A 17,762-nucleotide genomic window follows, 5' to 3' on the forward strand; every position below is an offset into this window, starting at 1 on the left:
AATTATAATCTCACATGCTCCAATACCTTATTGTAAGAAATGACTTATTCATTCATTTATTCAAATATTTAAGTCTGCTTCAAAGAATTCATTGGGGGCTTATATAATTTTAACTAATTGGCTTCTAAATTTGCTATTTTTTCCTTTTGAATGGCGATTCATCATTTTTCTTATGTTCCTACAGTGAATGACATTATTAAAAGGTAGTTTGAGTCTATATTTTGCCTATTATACAAACATTACCCCCAAAGTGTAAATTCCCACCTCGCACAATTTTGTTTAAGTGTTACTTGGTGCTGACCCTGGGCTGCTGCATCACAGACCTACTCCTCCCTCCCTCACTTTGTATTTTCCATCTGAAGACAGTGTATCATTAAGTAGCCCAGGCTGGCCTCCAGTTTGCAATTCTCCTTCCTAAGCCTCCAGGAAAGGGAATGATAGGGTGTGCCCCACTATGCCAAGCTACCATCTGATCTTTATAACAAGAATAACGTGCTACACCTTCAAGTGTTACTGTGCCTGCCCAGACCCTCATTGTCTGGCCCTTCTAATACTTTGATGTGTGGTGATGAACTCCCAGCCATCCTCACATAGTATTTCCACACCCTATCATAGCTGAGACAGAAAATCTGCAAGATTAAAAATTCTAAAAGCCAGTGTGCAAATATGTTACTGGACAAGGTGTGCCATGCCAAAATGGAACTATTCTAGACCTATGCATGCTGGTGGAAACAAGAGAAAGTAAAATAAGCCAATCTTAAAAAAGAATACTGCTTGTTCTCGCTGATATGTGGAGGATAGAAAATTGAGGTCATGAAAAGTGAGAGTAGAGTAGTGATCACTAGAGGCCAGGACTGGAGGGAGACAGGGGAACAAGAGGTCAGATAGAAGGTACCAAAGTACAGGTAGGTGGGTGAATAAGTTTTGATGATTTATAGCACTAAAGGGTGACTATGGTTTATAAAATTCACAATAGATTTTCAGTTATTATTCTGACACTGGTATTTGAATGCAGAAGTACTCAGCCATTGATTATATTCCCAGGCATTTAATTTTTATGTTGAAAGATAGACTTGCTAATTTTCCAAGGCTGGCATTGAACTTGGGAGCCTCCTGCTTCAGCTGGTGAGAAGCTGGGATCAGAGGCATTTGTCAATGAGCACAGTGTATTACATATTTTATAAAGAACCAGAAGAGATGAGTTCAAAAGTTCCCAACTCATGGAAATGAGCAATGTTTAAGGAGATGGAAATCCCAATAACCGTGATCTGATTATTGTACTTTGTGCATATCTATCTACTACTTAGTTGTCATATTGACCTATTATGATGTACCTTAAATACATGTTCAACTTTATGTGTTAATTAAATATTTTAAAATATACAACTGAAGGGGAACAAGGGAAGAATGGAGGAACTTTGGATTGAGCAGAGGGGGAGGGAGGGGTTGGGAAAGGGTGTGTGGCGGGGAGAGATGGTGAAATGAGATGGAAATTATTACCCTATGCATGGGTATGATTGCACAAATGGTGTGACCCTACATCATAGCAACCTGAAAAATGAAAAAAAAATAGATATACAACTGAAATTATTCACCTAGAATGTGAGCTTTGGAAGGATGTTTACTCATAACACAAGCGGAGGAAGGGCGGCCCGCATGGACTCTGGGAGAGCTCACAAGAAGAGCAAGCAGTTTTCCCTGTGCATCCATCTGGCTGGGGAGGGAAAGGGCACTGCAGGATCAGCCAACGCTAACTTCCAGGCCAGTTTCGGGATCACAGACCGCTTGATGTTCATGAAGCAAGGGGAAAAGGACATTAATCTATGAAAATGGAGAGAAAAGAAGCTCAGCAACATCTTCCTGTGTGCATCCAACAAAGAAGTCTCTGTGGGTTCTAAGAAATAATGAATTAATTTTAAAAGTTTTCGATGCTGGGAACAAATGACTTTTATAAAAATGAATGTACTTTAAACAGTAGCTAGGGTCATTGCTGCTGTTATTTTTATTAGGAATAGTAGGGTTGAAGATGCAGCAGCAGACGTGTGGCACCACAGCGGGAGGACTGCAGCACTCGGGAGAGGAAATGTGCAGTGAGGTGTGGGATCGTCCCTGGCCTCAGTTTCCTGATCCACAGGCTGCCAGCTGCCTCATTATTTACTAAATATTCTAGAGGCATGAATGGGAGTTGCCCATTTGAAAATTTCAAAATGCAAGAACAAGTCTTGAACATCTTCTGTGTTAAAATATTGAAAATTTCCTCAGAAATTCAGAAAAGGAATTCCCAAAGGATTCAGCAATCCCACCTCCGTGTCATGGTATCTACCTAAAAATAATCAAAGTCAAGGGTGTCAAAGAAATATTTGTACACACTCGTTCCTAACATAATTATTCACAAGAGCCAGAGGCTGGGAGAAACTCCAGCACCCATGGACAGGTGGAAGGGCTCATGAAAAGTACTCTCTGCAGATAATGAATAAAGACTCAGCCTTTAAAAGGAAGGCAACTGTCTCACAAGCTCCAGCGTGGACCTTGAGGATGTTGTGCTCAGGGAAATCAGCCAGGCACAAAAAAGGCCAGAGATTCCACTTCTATGAGGGACACAATGTGTTGAAATTCATAAGGACAAGAACAGAGGACTGGGAGCCAGGGCCAGGGGAAGTGAAGGCAGAGCTCCTGATCAATGAGGATGGAGTGTAATTCTACCAGATGAGAAATGTCCTGAAGATGGATATTGGTGATGACTGTTGAACAATTGTAAATGTGCCTGTTGTCCCTGAACTGCATTTAGAGAGGGTCAAGATGTTAACCTTTGCTATGTACACTTTACCACAATTTTAAAAACAATTACATTTAAAAATGTTTAAGGAACACTTTCTGATTTACTTTATTTATATTTTTCTTTGGTGGAGTTTGGACTCACCACTCTTTTCCCCCACTCTTCATCCATGGGAAGGCCCTCCTTAGTGAATGGTCCCACCCCCACCCAGTCCCATCTCTCTCCCTCACCCAGGAAATTCTGCAGATCAACAAGTATTTAACATGTTTCATTCAGACACAGACACCACCTCCTCCTGGGGGCTGGTCCTTGCATGCAACAGAGGGCAGAGAGGACTGGGTGGTTCTCTAAGTGGTTCTTATAAATAAATGGACAGCAGTCCTCCATAATAAGCCTCAAGGGATCAGAGATACAAGGCAGTGAGAATCACTGAGCTCTCAATAAATATCCCAGCTGCCCTCTCCAGGGAACAAATAAATGGAGGACGCTATGTTGGCTATTCTCAGATTGACAAAGATTACTCTTCCACTGTGGCCCTCAGACTTGATGCCATGCCAACAACTAAAAGACCCTTTAAGAATACTCATCCTGGTCCTTCCCTAGAGTCTCAGACTTACTAGGGTTGGCCCTGTGGTCCTAAGAGCTCTGTCCTACCAAGTTTCCAAGTGATGTGCTCCTGCTGGCCCAAGAACTCCACTTTGAGAACCCCCAGTGTACTGCATTACAATTGGCCAGGACCTATATGTGGCAGTTGTTCTGATACCATTGCTCAGAACTTCCTGATATCAGCAAACTTGTAGAAAAACCATCAATCAGGCCAGAGTCAAAAGCATTTGTTCTAAGACCTTTAGGCATAACCAGAGACTCAGGAATAAAGAGCAACTGTAATGTGTTGTGATAAAAGGGGAGAAGGACACAGTTTAAAAATGAGAAAATCACAACTGTACAAGTTGTTCTCCACAAATTAGGACTGGTGGAAGCTAATGCCTAGCTTATGGGTCTGAAAGTCTTTTGGTTGTCATGGATGATCAGCTCTGGACACAGCAGGAGTAGGTAAGTGTCCAGGGATGGTAGCTGCTGTGGTTTGGCCAAGTTCAAAATACTCAGTAGAGCAGATGTGAGAGGCCCTCCATCTGGAAGACTTCCCCACTCCATTTAAAGTGCTCTGAAACAAGGTGCAGGCACTTTGCAGTCTCAGTCCACACACATGCAATTCCAAAAGTAGAGTTGCCTGCTGTGTGACCATGATGGATTGTACATTCAATACTGCTTGGGGTCAGATGGCAGGTTGAGGTAATGGGGACTTTAGACAGTTTGTGCCAACAATTACTAACCCAAACCAACTGACATTACTCAACCTATGCTTCTGCTCCTTCATGTGTAATATGATCAACTAACAATTAAAAACTATTTGTTTTTTTGATTGTTTTTTCATTTGTTCCTTTTAGATATACATGATAGTAGATTATATTTTGACATATTATACATATTGGGGTATATCTTGTTCTAATTAAGACTGTGGTTTAAAAAGCTTCATAAAACAAATCCCATTTGGTCATGGTGGTGCATACGTATAATCCTAACAGCTCAGGAAGCTGAGGCAGGAGGACTGCAAGTTCCAAGTCAGTCTCAGCAACTTAGCAAGGCCCTAAGCAACTTGAACCCTGGTTCAAAATAAAGAATAAGGGGGCTAGGGATGTGGCTTATGGTTAAGTACCCCTTGTTTCAATCCCTGGTTCCCTGCCCCCCCAAAAAAAATTCCAGTGCAGAGAAACAGAGAAGGTAGGGTTCCAGATTAAGTAAACTCAGTTCCTGTATCTAGATTGCATGATAAATAAATGACTTTTTTCTAATTCATGTGTTTGTGTAAATTCCAGCAAAAATGAAGACAAAATGAAGAGGAAAATAAAGGAAAAAATGAAGTGAAGTGAGAATTGATTTAATGAATAGATTTAATATAGCGGGCTGGAACACACACACACACACACACACACACACACACACACACACAAATAATATATTTCTGATTATGTGGAGGCAAGTAACTGTGCCCCACCAGTTTACTAATGTGGTGTTGTAGTCCCAATAATTACTGTTTAATTTGTGCTGAAACAGACACATTTCTGTGTGTATACAATATATTGAATTGTCTCAGACATTTCAGAGTATTCCCCAAATACTATTGAGTCTGATCTTTTCTGGCTGGGCACAGTGGCTCATACCTGTGGTCCAAGGGACCTGGGAGGATAGGGCAGGAGGGTCACAAGTTCAAAGCCACTCTCAGCTACTTAGTGTGGTCCTAAGTAACTCAATGAGACCCTGTCTCTAAGTAAAATACAAAAAAAGGGAAATGGAGATGTGGCTCAGTTGGTAAGTGCCCTGCCTTCAATCCCCACTACCAAAATAAATAAATAAAACATTTCTCTGAGTGTTTTATAGGTGTGAAATGGTAATCAGAGTTGAGTTACTTGGTAACAGAGTAAAACTAGGAAACAGTGGTTCAATACCAAGCTCCTTGTGTTAAAAGCCCACCCTGAAATCCTTGGCTCTGAGAACTGAACACAGAGGGAGTCAGGATTCCTGCCGCACCCAGTGCTCAGTGCTCTTGTGAGAAGCTGGGTGGCTTCTTCACCAGAAGATTCAGAACAGGCACAGCCACAGTGGGAACAGGACTCTTTACTGGAGCCTCTTGCTGTGGCAGAAGGAGACAGCACTGCCCAAGAGTGTGCAGCTGGCCCCAACAGGAAGGGTGCTGGCTTCCCAGCTGGGGTAGCTGGTGGGGCTGGAGGTGGGAGTGCAGGGGCCTCAGCTGCCTGTCAGGGGGGTTTCCTCCCCAGGGAGCACTCCCACTTCCAGGGAGGGCAGAGTCTGCATCCTGGTGCCTGAGGTCACCTCCCCCATGCCCCTGCCATGTCCTGCAGGAGCTTCTCTGCCCTGAGCTGAGGATGAGCAGCAGCAGCTGTCTGAGGACTCCCAGAACCCCACTTTCCTATTTCATTTACCAACCAAGCCAACTATCTAATTTCAGTTTCCACATCTATAAAATTTTTAGACTAACGTCAAACACTTAATGGTGATTTGGATAATAATCAAAGTTCAAGATAATTCAATATATTGTATCTACATGGAAATTTGTTTGTATTGAACAGAGATAAACAGTAACTATTGGGTCTACAACAGCCACATGAGTAAACTTTCAGGGGACATAATTTTGCTTCGACCTAATTATAAGCATAATAACTCTTTTTTGTCTGTCTTCAGCCACCACATTGATTATTCATTAAATCAACTTCATTTCACCCTCTTCCCTTTCTTTACTTTTCTCCCATTTTGTCCTCATTTCTGTTGTAATTTGTTCCAAACAAATGGATTTGAACAAAATTCATAGAAATTTCTTATGTAATCTACATATAATGAGAAATGCATTTCTTAATATTTAATTATATGGAAAAATCTCTATTATGCTTTAATGATTTATTTTCAGCCAGTTGCATTGTGGTAAGAGAATATTCTCTAGCAAATTTTAATTCTTTGCAATTAAAACTTTGTCTTCTACAGCATCTCTGGTCAAAAGTAGAAAGTGTTTTTTTTTTTTGTTTTGTTTTGTTTTTGTTTTTTGTCCTGAATAAACAATGAATGTGATAAAATTATTGAAAACATTTTTTATGTATGTTCAACAAATCTAGTTTGTTAATCATAGTCAAATCTTGTTGATTTTTACTGATTTTGTTGATCAAACTATTACTCATGGAGTAATATGATATTGAAATCATACAGTGTGTTCTTGACTTTGCTAATCTGCTTCTAATTCATTTAAAAGTTCAATAAATGACTATTAATTCTTAATTGCAAAACTTCCTGGTGCATTGGATGTTTAATCTTTATGCAATTACCTTTGTTATCTCTTGGCATGTCTTTACATTGAAATCTCCTTTTGGGGGGGCACAGTCCAGTTACACAAACTTCCTAGGAGCTCCAGGTGATGAGAAGCCTGGATATACTTCATACTTCCAAATGGTTTGCTTCCCATTCTGTCCTTCTGAGACCCACCCCTGTGTGGTCCCAGGCCAACCAGGGGAATTCTTGACTCTTACCCTTCACTCTTAAGCCTGCAGACACCTAAATTTCAGGATAAGACCAGTCCTGGTGCTCAGATCACATTTAAGGAGCTCTATCCTCTTCATATCTGTACACTAAGATTTGTCATATGGTCGTTATTAAAAACAGATTTATATATATATATATATATATATATATATATATATATATATATATATACACTTATACTAGGGATTGAACTCAGGATCACTTGACAACTGAACCACAGCCAGCCCTATTTTGTATTTTATTTAGAGACAGTGTCTTACTGAGGTGCTTAGCGCCTCACTTTTGCTGAGGCTGGCTTTGAACTCACAAGCCTCCTGTCTCATCCTCCCAAGCTGCTGGGATTTAGGCATGCGCCACCACACCCAGCTACAGATTTTAAATTTTTAAAATCCTGGGTGGAGTGGTGCAGAGTGGCACAGACCAAAAGCCTGAGGGAGGAGGATTTTGAGGCCAGCCTCCACAACTCAGTGAGAACCTGCCTTAAAATTAAAAATAGGAGATGAAACTCAGTAGCAAAAGGCTCCAGGGTTCAATTCCCATTAAAAAATAATAATAATAAATAAAAATATTTTTTTTAAATGGTGTTAGTTGATCTACTTTTACATCTGGTATTACACATGATGGGGCAGAAGCATATAGAGGTGGAGTAATGTCAGCTGGTATGGGTTAGTAAATATTGAATCCAAACTGTCCAGAGTCTCCATTGCCCTCACCCTGCCTCCTACCCCAAGCAGTATTGAATGTGCAATCCATCGTGGGCACACAACAGAGAACCCTACTTTTGGGATTGCATGTGTGACCGCAGCGGTCCGAGAAGAGCTGGGGGAGGACGGCGGCGGCAGCGGGGGGCCTGGGTTTTGGCCTCCACCCGGTTCCCTGGAAGCCGGCCAGCGCGGGAAGGGCAGCAGAAGCAGCAGCAGCAGCAGCAGAGGCGGAGGCTTCACTGCGTCTCTCTACCCTTGAGCCTGAGCCAAGGGAGGCCAGGCAGCCCGGGTGGCTGGAGGGGGTCCGCTGCCCGAGGATGGGAATTCTCTTCACCAGGATATGGAGTCTGTTCAATCACCAGGAGCACAAAGTTATCATTGTTGGATTGGATAATGCAGGAAAAACTACCATCCTTTACCAATTTTTGTAATAGTAGTTGTGGACAGTACAGACAGAGAGAGGATTTCTGTAACTAGAGAAGAACTCTACAAAATGTTAGCACATGAGGACCTAAGAAAAGCTGGACTACCGATTTTTGCTAATAAACAAGAGGTTAAAGAAGGCCTGAGGGTAGCAGAAATCTCCCAGTTTTTGAAGCTAACTTCTATTAAAGATCATCAATGGCATATCCAGGCATGCTGTGCTCCTACTGGTGAGGGATTATGCCAAGGACTTGAATGGATGATGTCACGACTTATGGGCTGGGGATGTGGCTCAAGCATGGGGACCAGTTTCGATCCTCAGCACCACACACAAACAAAAATGTTGTGTCCCCCGAAAACTAAAAAATAAATATTAAAAAATTCTCTCACTCTCTTAAAAAGAAAAAAAAAAGAATAGATGATCTCTACTGACCTCTTCTCATAGACTTTGTATAAACAAAGTGCTGGACTTTACCTGAAAGCTGCAAAGATTAATGGTTTAGATATATTTATAATAAACTGATTTCAATTTTTTTCTATAAGAAGAAAAATTAAGACCACTTATTTGAAAACAAGATGAAGTCTCATCTTCCAATTTGCTTTCTCATTAGTTCCTTCCAAAGTACTTTATTAAAGCTGTGATTGACATTTTTCTCAATGAATCCTCTCAGGTCAATGTAGAGCCTGTGGTAAGTACAAAGGGAGAGGAAGATGTTTTGAACTTTAAGAGCTTTATTATCAGTATACCCCTCCCCAACTGAATGTTGTTCTCTTTTTGTTCCACTAAGTCAAAATTCAAATCAGCACAGATACTGTTTCCAATATTTTAAGTGTCATGTTAGTTATGAAAAAAATGTATTTTACTTAAGGTTGTGTATGTATTATGTATATACCTCAAGTTCAAGTTAATGGCTTTGGTTTGTGTTCTAAAGAAAAGCAAATAACACAAAAATTAGTAATATCCTTAGTTATTGCCCTAATGAGACAAGTACTGGCATTGGTATTAAGTGCCATTTTATACTTTTCCTGTATGTTTTCTGTATTGTACTAATCAAACGTCCCCTCTCCCCCAATCATTGAGCTGCTCTTAAGAAAAAAAAAAAGATACAGAAAAAAGCTTGACATTGTATACCCATTTTTGTTGATCAGTAACACACCTAGAAATGTGTAATCCAACTAAGTGAAATATCTGTCAAATTTTTGGCTTACCCAGTTGACAGAATTGCACAGTGGAGCATTGATCAGATTAATCCTTGTATTGGTCTAAATTATTGAATAGATTATTAATCCATTTATAAATCAATCATAAATTGCGATTAAAACTATCAAGTGGAGCTGGAGATGTGGCTCAAGCGGTAGCGCGCTCACCTGGCTTGCGTGCGGCCCAGGTTCGATCCTCAGCACCACATACAAACAAAGATGTTGTGTCCGCCGAAAACTAAAAAATAAATATTAAAAAAAAATAATAATAAAATTTACACAGTGGACCATTTGTCATCCATGCTGTCCTACAAGTAGTTTAAAAAAAAAACTATCAAGTGATTTTTTTCTTAATTAAAATCTATTGTGTGAAACATGTCTACCCAAAGAGGCAACATTCTATAAATATTATTAAACAATTAGCTACAGTCTTTTTAAGTATAAAATTATATATGTCAAGCTGTTAAAATGAGAGTACAAGTAATGCATAAAAAATTTCTGAGCAACATTTGAAATTTTTTAATTTCCAGATTTCTTATTTCTTATTTTAGGATTTGGAATCCTTTTGAGGTTTTTTTTTGTTGTTGTTGTTGTTGTTGTTGTTTTCTTTGATCTTTCACCATGTAAATGCATTGTTTAACAATTAATAGTGGTAAATTTTTAATGCTGTTGGCTGGAAAACTGATTGGTGTATGATATATTATTTGTACTAAGAAATAACTTGACCCAAAATACCTCTTGTTTGCTTAGGTTTCTTTCTTTCTTTCTTTCTAATGTCTGAAAATTGAAGGTATTTTTGTCATAATTATAAACAGAATTATCCTGTATTAAAATATATACTCTATTTGTGAATCTTTTATGCCCTGAAAATTTGAAGGTTAATTCATACTGGCATGTTTTAGAATATTCAAAAAAAGAAATTACTTTTAATACCAACCTTTTAAATTTCATGAAGATTTTGGTAGGAATAATAGTATATACTATAAGCATTAACAAAACTGAAAATTTCTTTCTATGAAATATAAAATGCTGAGTATCTAAATCCAAGTTGGGTGTGGTATATCAGTGTTAACTTTGGATGTTTTGTGTTTTATATTTATGTTGCAGTGTTCAAAATGCAAATATAACATTTAATATTTGTCATGCTTTTACAAAAGTGAATCCTAAATTACTAAGCTTTGACCATATGTACTCATACTTTTGGAATTACTTGTTGTATATTGAAAATTCCCTTAAACCGCCCCCCCCCCCAAAAAAAAGGAATTGCATGTGTGTGGACTGAGATTACAAACTGCCTGCACCTTGTATCAGAGCTCTTTAAATGGAGCTGGGAAACCTTCCAGAGTGGAGGGCCCATGCATCTCCTCCATTGAATACTTAGTATTGAGCCAAACCACAGGACCTAGAGTCCCTGGACCCTCACTTATTCTTGTTGTGTTCACAACTGATCATCAACAATAGCCAACAGGTGTTCAGACCTATCATTGGACTATTTGTTTCCACCAATCCTAATTTATGGAGAACAACTTGTACAGTTGTGATTTTCTCATTTTTAAACTCTGTCCTTCTCCCCTTCTGTCACAACACACTATTAGTTGCTCCTGTCCCCTGGGTCTATGGCTATTGCAATTCCTAACAGTCCTCGAACAAATGCCCTTGACTGTGGCCTGAGGGTTGGTTTTTCTGTGAGTTTGCTGACACCAGGATCTTCTGGGCAATGATATCACAGCAACTGTCCTATAGTGGGATATTGTCAATTTCGATGCCCTACACTGTGGGTTGTCAAAGTGGAGTTCCTGGTCTAGCTGCAGCACATGACCTGGGAACGTGGTAGAACAGAACTCCTAGGACCACAGGCCAACCCTAAGTCTGAGACTCTAGGGAAGGCCCAGGATGTGTACTCTGACAGGGCCTCTCAGTAATTGATGTGTGCACTAAGTCTGAGGGCCACAGTGGAAGAGCAATCTTTGTCTTTCTGGAGAATAGCCAACATAGCACCCTCCCTCTGTTTTGCTCTCTGGAGATAGCAACTGGGAAGTTGGGTATCAAGAGATCTGTGATTCTCACTGTCTTGTATCTCTAACCCCTTGGGGTTCATTATGGAAGAATCCTGTCCATTTATTTGTAAGAACCACTTAGAGAACCACCCAGTCCTCTCTGCCCTCTGTTGCATGCAAGGATCAGCCCCCAGGATGCTGAAGTAGAGGGACAGAGCTGGTGAGTACTGAAGCCTTTGCCCTGCCTTGCCTGATCCAAGACATTTTTGAACTGGACATGGAGGTGATGCTCCCAAGAACAGGAGGAGGTGGTATCTTTGGCTGAAAGGTGTTAAATACTCCTTGATCTGCAGAATGTTAACAAAGAATTAAAAAAGAAAAAGAAAGGTTTCCTCCCTTTTAAATGCTGAGCTTTACTTAATTCACTGTCTGCATAGAGCCCTATGTGTGCCCTTTTGTCTGTGCATGGGTGCTGGGGTTTCTCCCACCCTCTGGCTCTTGTGAACAATGGTGCTAGGAACAAGTGTGTACAAATATCTCTTTGACACCCTGATTTTGATTAGTATAGGTAGAAACCCTGACACAGAGGTAAAATTGCTGAATCCTTCAGAAATCCTTTTCTAAATTTCCGAGGAAACTTTCAATATTGTAACACAGAAAATGGACAAGACTCCACTCTTGCATTTATAAATTTTCAAGTGTGCATTCCATTCATGCATCCAGAGAGTTCAGTGAGGAATAGTGAGGCAGCTCACAGCCTGTGGGTCAGGAAAGCGAGGCCCAGGGACCATCCCACACCTCGCTGTACCTTTCCTCTCCTGCTCCAGGCCTCTCCCTGTGGTACCAAATCTTCTGCTGCTGCATCTTTAACCTTACTATTCCTAATAAAAATAACAGCAGCAATAACTTAGCCACAGAGCCTTAGTCATTGGAAGCACCCAAACATTGCTGAGCTTCTTTTCTCTCCATTTTAATAAATTAATGTCCTTCGTCCTTTGCTTCATAAACATCATGTGGTCTGTGATCCTGAAACTGGCCTGGAAGTTAGCGTTGGCTGATCCTGCAGTGCCCTTTCCCTCCCCAGCCAGATGGATGCACAGGGAAAAATGCTTGCTCCGCTCCTTTGCTCTCTCCAGAGCCCATGCCTGCCACCCTCCCTCTACTTGCATTATGAGTATGCATCCTTCCAAAGCTCACATTTTAGATGAATAATTTTGGTTGTATACTTTTAAATTTTTAATTAACACAGAAAATTTGGACATATATTTAGTGTACCTTGTGATAGGTCTATGTAGATAACAGAGATAGTAGAAATATATGCGCAAAGTACAATAATCAGATCAAGGTTATTGGGATTTCCATCTCCTTAAACATTCCTCATTTCCATGGGCTAGGAACTTTTGAACTCATCTCTTCCGGTTCATTATTATATGTAATACACTGTGCTCATTGACAAATGCCTGTGATCCCAGCTTCTCACCAGCTGAAGCAGGAGACTCTCAAGTTCAATGCCAGCCTTGGAAAATCAGCAAGTCTATCTTTAAACATAAAAATAAAATGCCTGGGAATATAATCAATGTCTGAGCACTTCTGCATTCAAATGCCAGTGTCAGAATAATATCTGAAAAATTGTAGCAGATTTTGCAAACATCAAAAGGTATTTATCCCATCCACCTGTATTTGGTACATTGTATCTGACCTCTTGTTTCTCCTGTCTCCCTCCTGTCCTGGGCTTCAGTGAGCACTACTCTACTCTCTCTTTTCCAGGACCTCAATTTTCCAGCCTTTATATATGAGTGAGAACAAGCAATATTTTTTTCCCCTAACTGGCTTATTTCATTTTCTCTCATTTCCAGCAGCATGCATAGAACTAGAAAAGTTTCATTTTTGGCAGTGGGGGTGGGGGTGTACCAGGGATTGAATTCAAGGGCACTAGACCACTGAGCAACTTTCCGGCCCTATTTTGCATTTTATTTAGAGACAGGGTATCAATGAGTTGCTTAGCACATCGCTTTTTCTGAGGCTGGCTTTAAACTCTTGATTCTCCTTCTTTCAGTCTCCCAAGACTTTGGGATCACAGGCGTGCACCACCATGGCCTCACTAGAATAGTTTCATTCTGACATGGCAAAACCTTGTTCAGTAATATATTTGCACACTAGCCCTTAGAATTTTTCAATATTGCGGATTTTCTGCCTGCTATGAAAGGTAAGGATGGCCAGGAGTTCATCAGCACATGTGAAAGTATTGGAAGGGCCAGATACTGAGGCTCTGGGAAGGCACAGTGAGCACTAGAAGGTGTAGCAACTTACTCTTGTTTTAAAGATCAGATGATAGCTTGGCACAGTGGGCCCCACGTATCTTTCCCTTTCCTGGGAGGCTGAGGCAGGAGGATCACAAACTGGAGGCCAGCCTGGGCTACTAAATGTCACCCTGTCTCCAAGTAGAAAATACAAAGGGGGAGAGGGTGGTGTCCATGTGTGGTGAGTTGCCAGCACCACTAAAAGAGAGGTTGGGAAGTGGGAATTTCTACTTTGGGTGTAATGTTTCTCTAGTAGGCAAAATATAGACTCAGCTTTTTTTTTTTTTAATTATTTTATTGTTGGTTGTTCAAAACGTTACATAGTTCTTATTATACCATATTTCACAGATTGATTCAAGTGGGTTATGAACTCCCATTTTTACCCCGTATACAGATTGCTGTGTCACATCAGTTACATTTCCATTGATTTACAAATTGCCTTTCTAGTGACTGATGTATGGGAATGTCTATCCCATTCTCCACTGTCCCCTCACCCCTCCCCTCCCCTCCCCTCCCCTACTCTCTCTCCATCCCCTCTACTATAAATCGTTTCTTCCACTTATATAATTTTTCTCCTACTCCTCCTTTCCTCTTATATGTAATTGTGTATAACCCTGAGGCTCACCTTCCAGTTCCATGCAATTTCCCTTAACTCTCACTTTCCCTCCCGCCTATCATCCCTGTTTAATGTTATTCTTCTTCTCCAGCTCTTCGTCTCTACCCTGTCCTTGGTTACTCCCCTTATATCAAAGAAGACATTTGACATTTGTTTTTTAAGGATTGGCTAGCTTCACTTAGCATAATCTGCTCTAATGCCATCCATTTCCCTCCAAATTCTATGATTTTGTCATTTCTTATTGCAGAGTAATACTCCATTGTGTATAAATGCCACATTTTTTAATCCATTCATCTATTGAAGGGCTTCTAGGTTGGTTCCACAATCTTGCTATCGTGAATTGTGCTGCTATGAACATCGATATAGCAGTGTCCCTGTAGCATGCTCTTGTTAGGTCTTTAGGGAATAGACCGAGGAGGGGAATAGCTGGGTCAAATGGTGGTTCCATTCCCAACTTTCCAAGAAATCTCCATACTGCTTTCCAAATTGGCTGCACCATTTTGCAGTCCCACCAACAATGAACAAGTGTACCCATTTCCCCGCATCCTCGCCAGCACTTGTTGTTGTTGGATTTCTTAATGGCTGCCAATCTTACTGGAGTGAGATGGTATCTTAGGGTGGTTTTGATTTGCATTTCTCTGACTGCTAGAGATGGTGAGCATTTTTTCATGTACTTGTTGATTGATTGTATGTCCTCCTCTGAGAAGTGTCTGTTCAGGTCCTTGGCCCATTTGTTGATTGGGTTATTTGTTATCTTATTATCTAATTTTTTGAGTTCTTTGTATACTCTGGATATTAGGGCTCTATCTGAAGTGTGTGGGGTAAAGATTTGTTCCCAGGATGTAGGCTCCCTGTTTATCTCTCTTATTGTTTCTTTTGTTGAGAGAAAACTTCTTAGTTTGAGTAAGTCCCATTTGTTGATTCTGGTTGTTAACTCTTGCGCTATGGGTGTCCTATTGAGGAATTTGGGGCCTGACCCCACAGTATGTAGATCATAGCCGACTTTTTCTTCTATCAGACGCCGTGTCTCTAGACTCAGCTTTTTAATAATGAACTTCATGTAGGAATATAAGAAATATGATGAATTACCATTTAAAAAGAAAAAATAGCAAATCTAGGGACCCAATAATTAAAATTATATAGAACCCAAAATAGTTCATCGAGGCAGACTTAAAATATAAAATATTGGAATAAATGCATGAATAATGGGATTTATTACAATAAGGTAGTAGAGCATCATAAGGTTATAATTTTTAGTAATACCTGAAATCAGAAGAGATGAGCATATACAGAGAAATCATGTGAACTACACACTGCAGGTTCTGTGGCAAAATATTGTTAATTGAAATTACATAGGTCCCAAAGGAGTTGGTTGGTGTGGTTTTGAAACATGTAATATTTGAATAAATACAAGAATGATATCATTTCTTACAATAAGGTAGTAGAGAATGTGAGATTACAATTTTTAGCATATACCTAAAATTAGAAAAGATGAAAATATTCAGAGAAATTATATGAGCTATATGCTTGACCTTCTATAGTACAATGTTGTCATCTGACCAAGTTGGATGCTTTATTAAGGAACTACTAGAGTTTAAGACTCGATTTAAAGATAGCGTTCAAACTTCATAGGTTCTCAAATATAAATACCACATGTTTATTATTGAATTGTGGTATTAAAAATGCACACACTTAATTTTCTCTATTAGAATGTAAAAACTTAGTCAAGAATTAGTGGGTAAAGGAAGAAGTGAATAGGAGAAACTGAAGGGAAGAATTTCTTAAAGATTCCAGATTTTAAGTCATGGACCAAAGTCCTCTGTCCCACACTCATCTCTGTGTGTTCCATCGTCACCTTGTCCCTGTCTTCCAGCAGGGTCTTCAACAACATGGAGCCAGAAAATCTAACACGGGTTGCAGAATTCCTCCTCCTGGGACTCTCAGAGGACCCAGAGCTGCAGCCTGTCCTCTTTGGCCTGCTACTATCCATGTACCTGGTCACAGTGCTGGGGAACCTGCTCATCATCCTGGCGGTCAGCTCTGACTCCCACCTCCACACCCCCATGTACTTCTTCCTCTCCAACCTGGCCCTCACTGACATCTGTAGCACCTCCACCTTAGTCCCTAAGATGCTGCTGAACATCCAGACAGAAAGCAAAGCCATCTCCTATGCAGGCTGCCTCACTCAGGCATATTTTTTCATGGTTTTTCTATGTATGGACAACTTACTGCTGACCGTGATGGCCTATGATCGCTATGTGGCCATCTGCCACCCCTTGCATTACATGGTCATCATGAACCCCTGCCTCTGTGCCCTGCTGGTTCTAATCTGTCTGCTCATCAGCACTGTGGATGCCCTGGTGCATGCTCTGATGTTGCTGCATCTGTCTTTCTGCAAACACCTGGAGATCCCCCACTTCTTCTGTGATCTGACTCAGATCATCAGGATAGCCTGTTCTAATACCCTCGTCAATAACACTATTTTATTGTTAGCAACCATCCTCTTGGGTTTTGGTCCTGTCTCTGGGATAATTTTCTCATATGCTCGAATTGTCTCCTCCATCCTGAGAATCCCATCTACTGGTGGAAAGTGTAAAGCCTTTTCTACCTGTGGGACTCACCTGTCAGTGGTTTCCCTGTTCTATGGGGCTTCTATTTGGGTGTACCTGAGTTCTGCTGCTACTGATTCTCCCAGAATGAGTGCCATGGCCTCGGTGATGTACACCGTGGTCACTCCCATGCTGAACCCCTTCATCTACAGCCTGAGGAACAAGGACATGAAGGGCGCCTTGAGAAAACTCATCTTAGGAGTATTTTCTTTCTTGTGATCTGTCAAATGTCCTGGTGTGGCCTTCTAGAGTGAGTCATAGACAGTGAAACATTGGGCATATATTATGGTTTGGATATGAGATGTCCCTATAAAAGCTCATGTGGCAATGCAGGAGTGTCAGAGGTGATATGAATACACTATGAGATGGTAACCATATTCAAATTTAATATATTACTGGGAGGTAATTGTAGACAGGTGGGATATGGCTAGGTTAAGTATATCACTGGGGGCATGTCCTTGAATGACAAATTTCGTCTCGGGTCCCTCTCTCCGTCTCCATTCTGGCTGCCATCAGTCCATCATCAGCCAAGAAGCTTTCTCTGCCATGCTGCTCTGACTTACCTCTAGTCCACAGATATGAACGTGGACAACTATGGACTGCACCTCAAAAAGCATGAGCCCAAAATAAACCTTTTCTCCTTTTTCTCCTCTGTGTTGTTCTTTTCGGTCATTTCAGTCACTGCAGTGAAGAGCTGATTAAAACAGTAGCCATGGCCCGGGATTGTGGCTCAGGGGTAGAGCGCTTGTCTAGCATGCGTGAGGGTTTGATCCCCAGCATCACATAAAAATAAAAACAAATAAATAAATATTGTGTCTATCTACAACTAAAAAGCAAAACAAAGCAAAAAAGCAGGATGCCAGAATCCTGAGTCTGACTTAATCCTGTTTTCCTAGCCAATGGTCAACTATGGGCTTTAAGAAAATAGCTTTGTAAGAAATCCTGTTTTCCTATGTTTTACTCCATATCACAGACGCATTACCTTGACTCTCCGAGTTCAGTTTCCACACCTGTGAAAGGGTCAGACAAG

At 40.6% G+C, this 17,762-nt stretch overlaps 1 protein-coding gene and 1 pseudogene across 2 annotated transcripts; both read left to right on the forward strand.

The window, feature by feature from the left end:
- The first annotated feature begins 7,822 nt into the window (after nt 1-7,822).
- On the forward strand, nt 7,823-11,532 carry LOC308645776 (ADP-ribosylation factor-like protein 5A; annotated as a pseudogene). Its single transcript has 2 exons — nt 7,823-8,297; nt 11,468-11,532. The product of its transcript is annotated as an ADP-ribosylation factor-like protein 5A (transcript).
- A 4,480-nt stretch (nt 11,533-16,012) lies between these two features.
- Nucleotides 16,013-16,951, forward strand: LOC308645926 (olfactory receptor 7D4-like; the record flags this gene model as incomplete). Its single annotated transcript, XM_081288382.1, has 1 exon — nt 16,013-16,951. The coding sequence occupies one exon, from the start codon at nt 16,013-16,015 to the stop codon at nt 16,949-16,951; it is 939 nt and encodes a 312-aa protein (XP_081144508.1).
- Nucleotides 16,952-17,762: the final 811 nt, after the last annotated feature.

Source organism: Spermophilus citellus (assembly GCF_964194105.1).
Source record: "Spermophilus citellus genome assembly, chromosome: 3".
Lineage (NCBI taxonomy): Eukaryota > Metazoa > Chordata > Mammalia > Rodentia > Sciuridae > Spermophilus > Spermophilus citellus.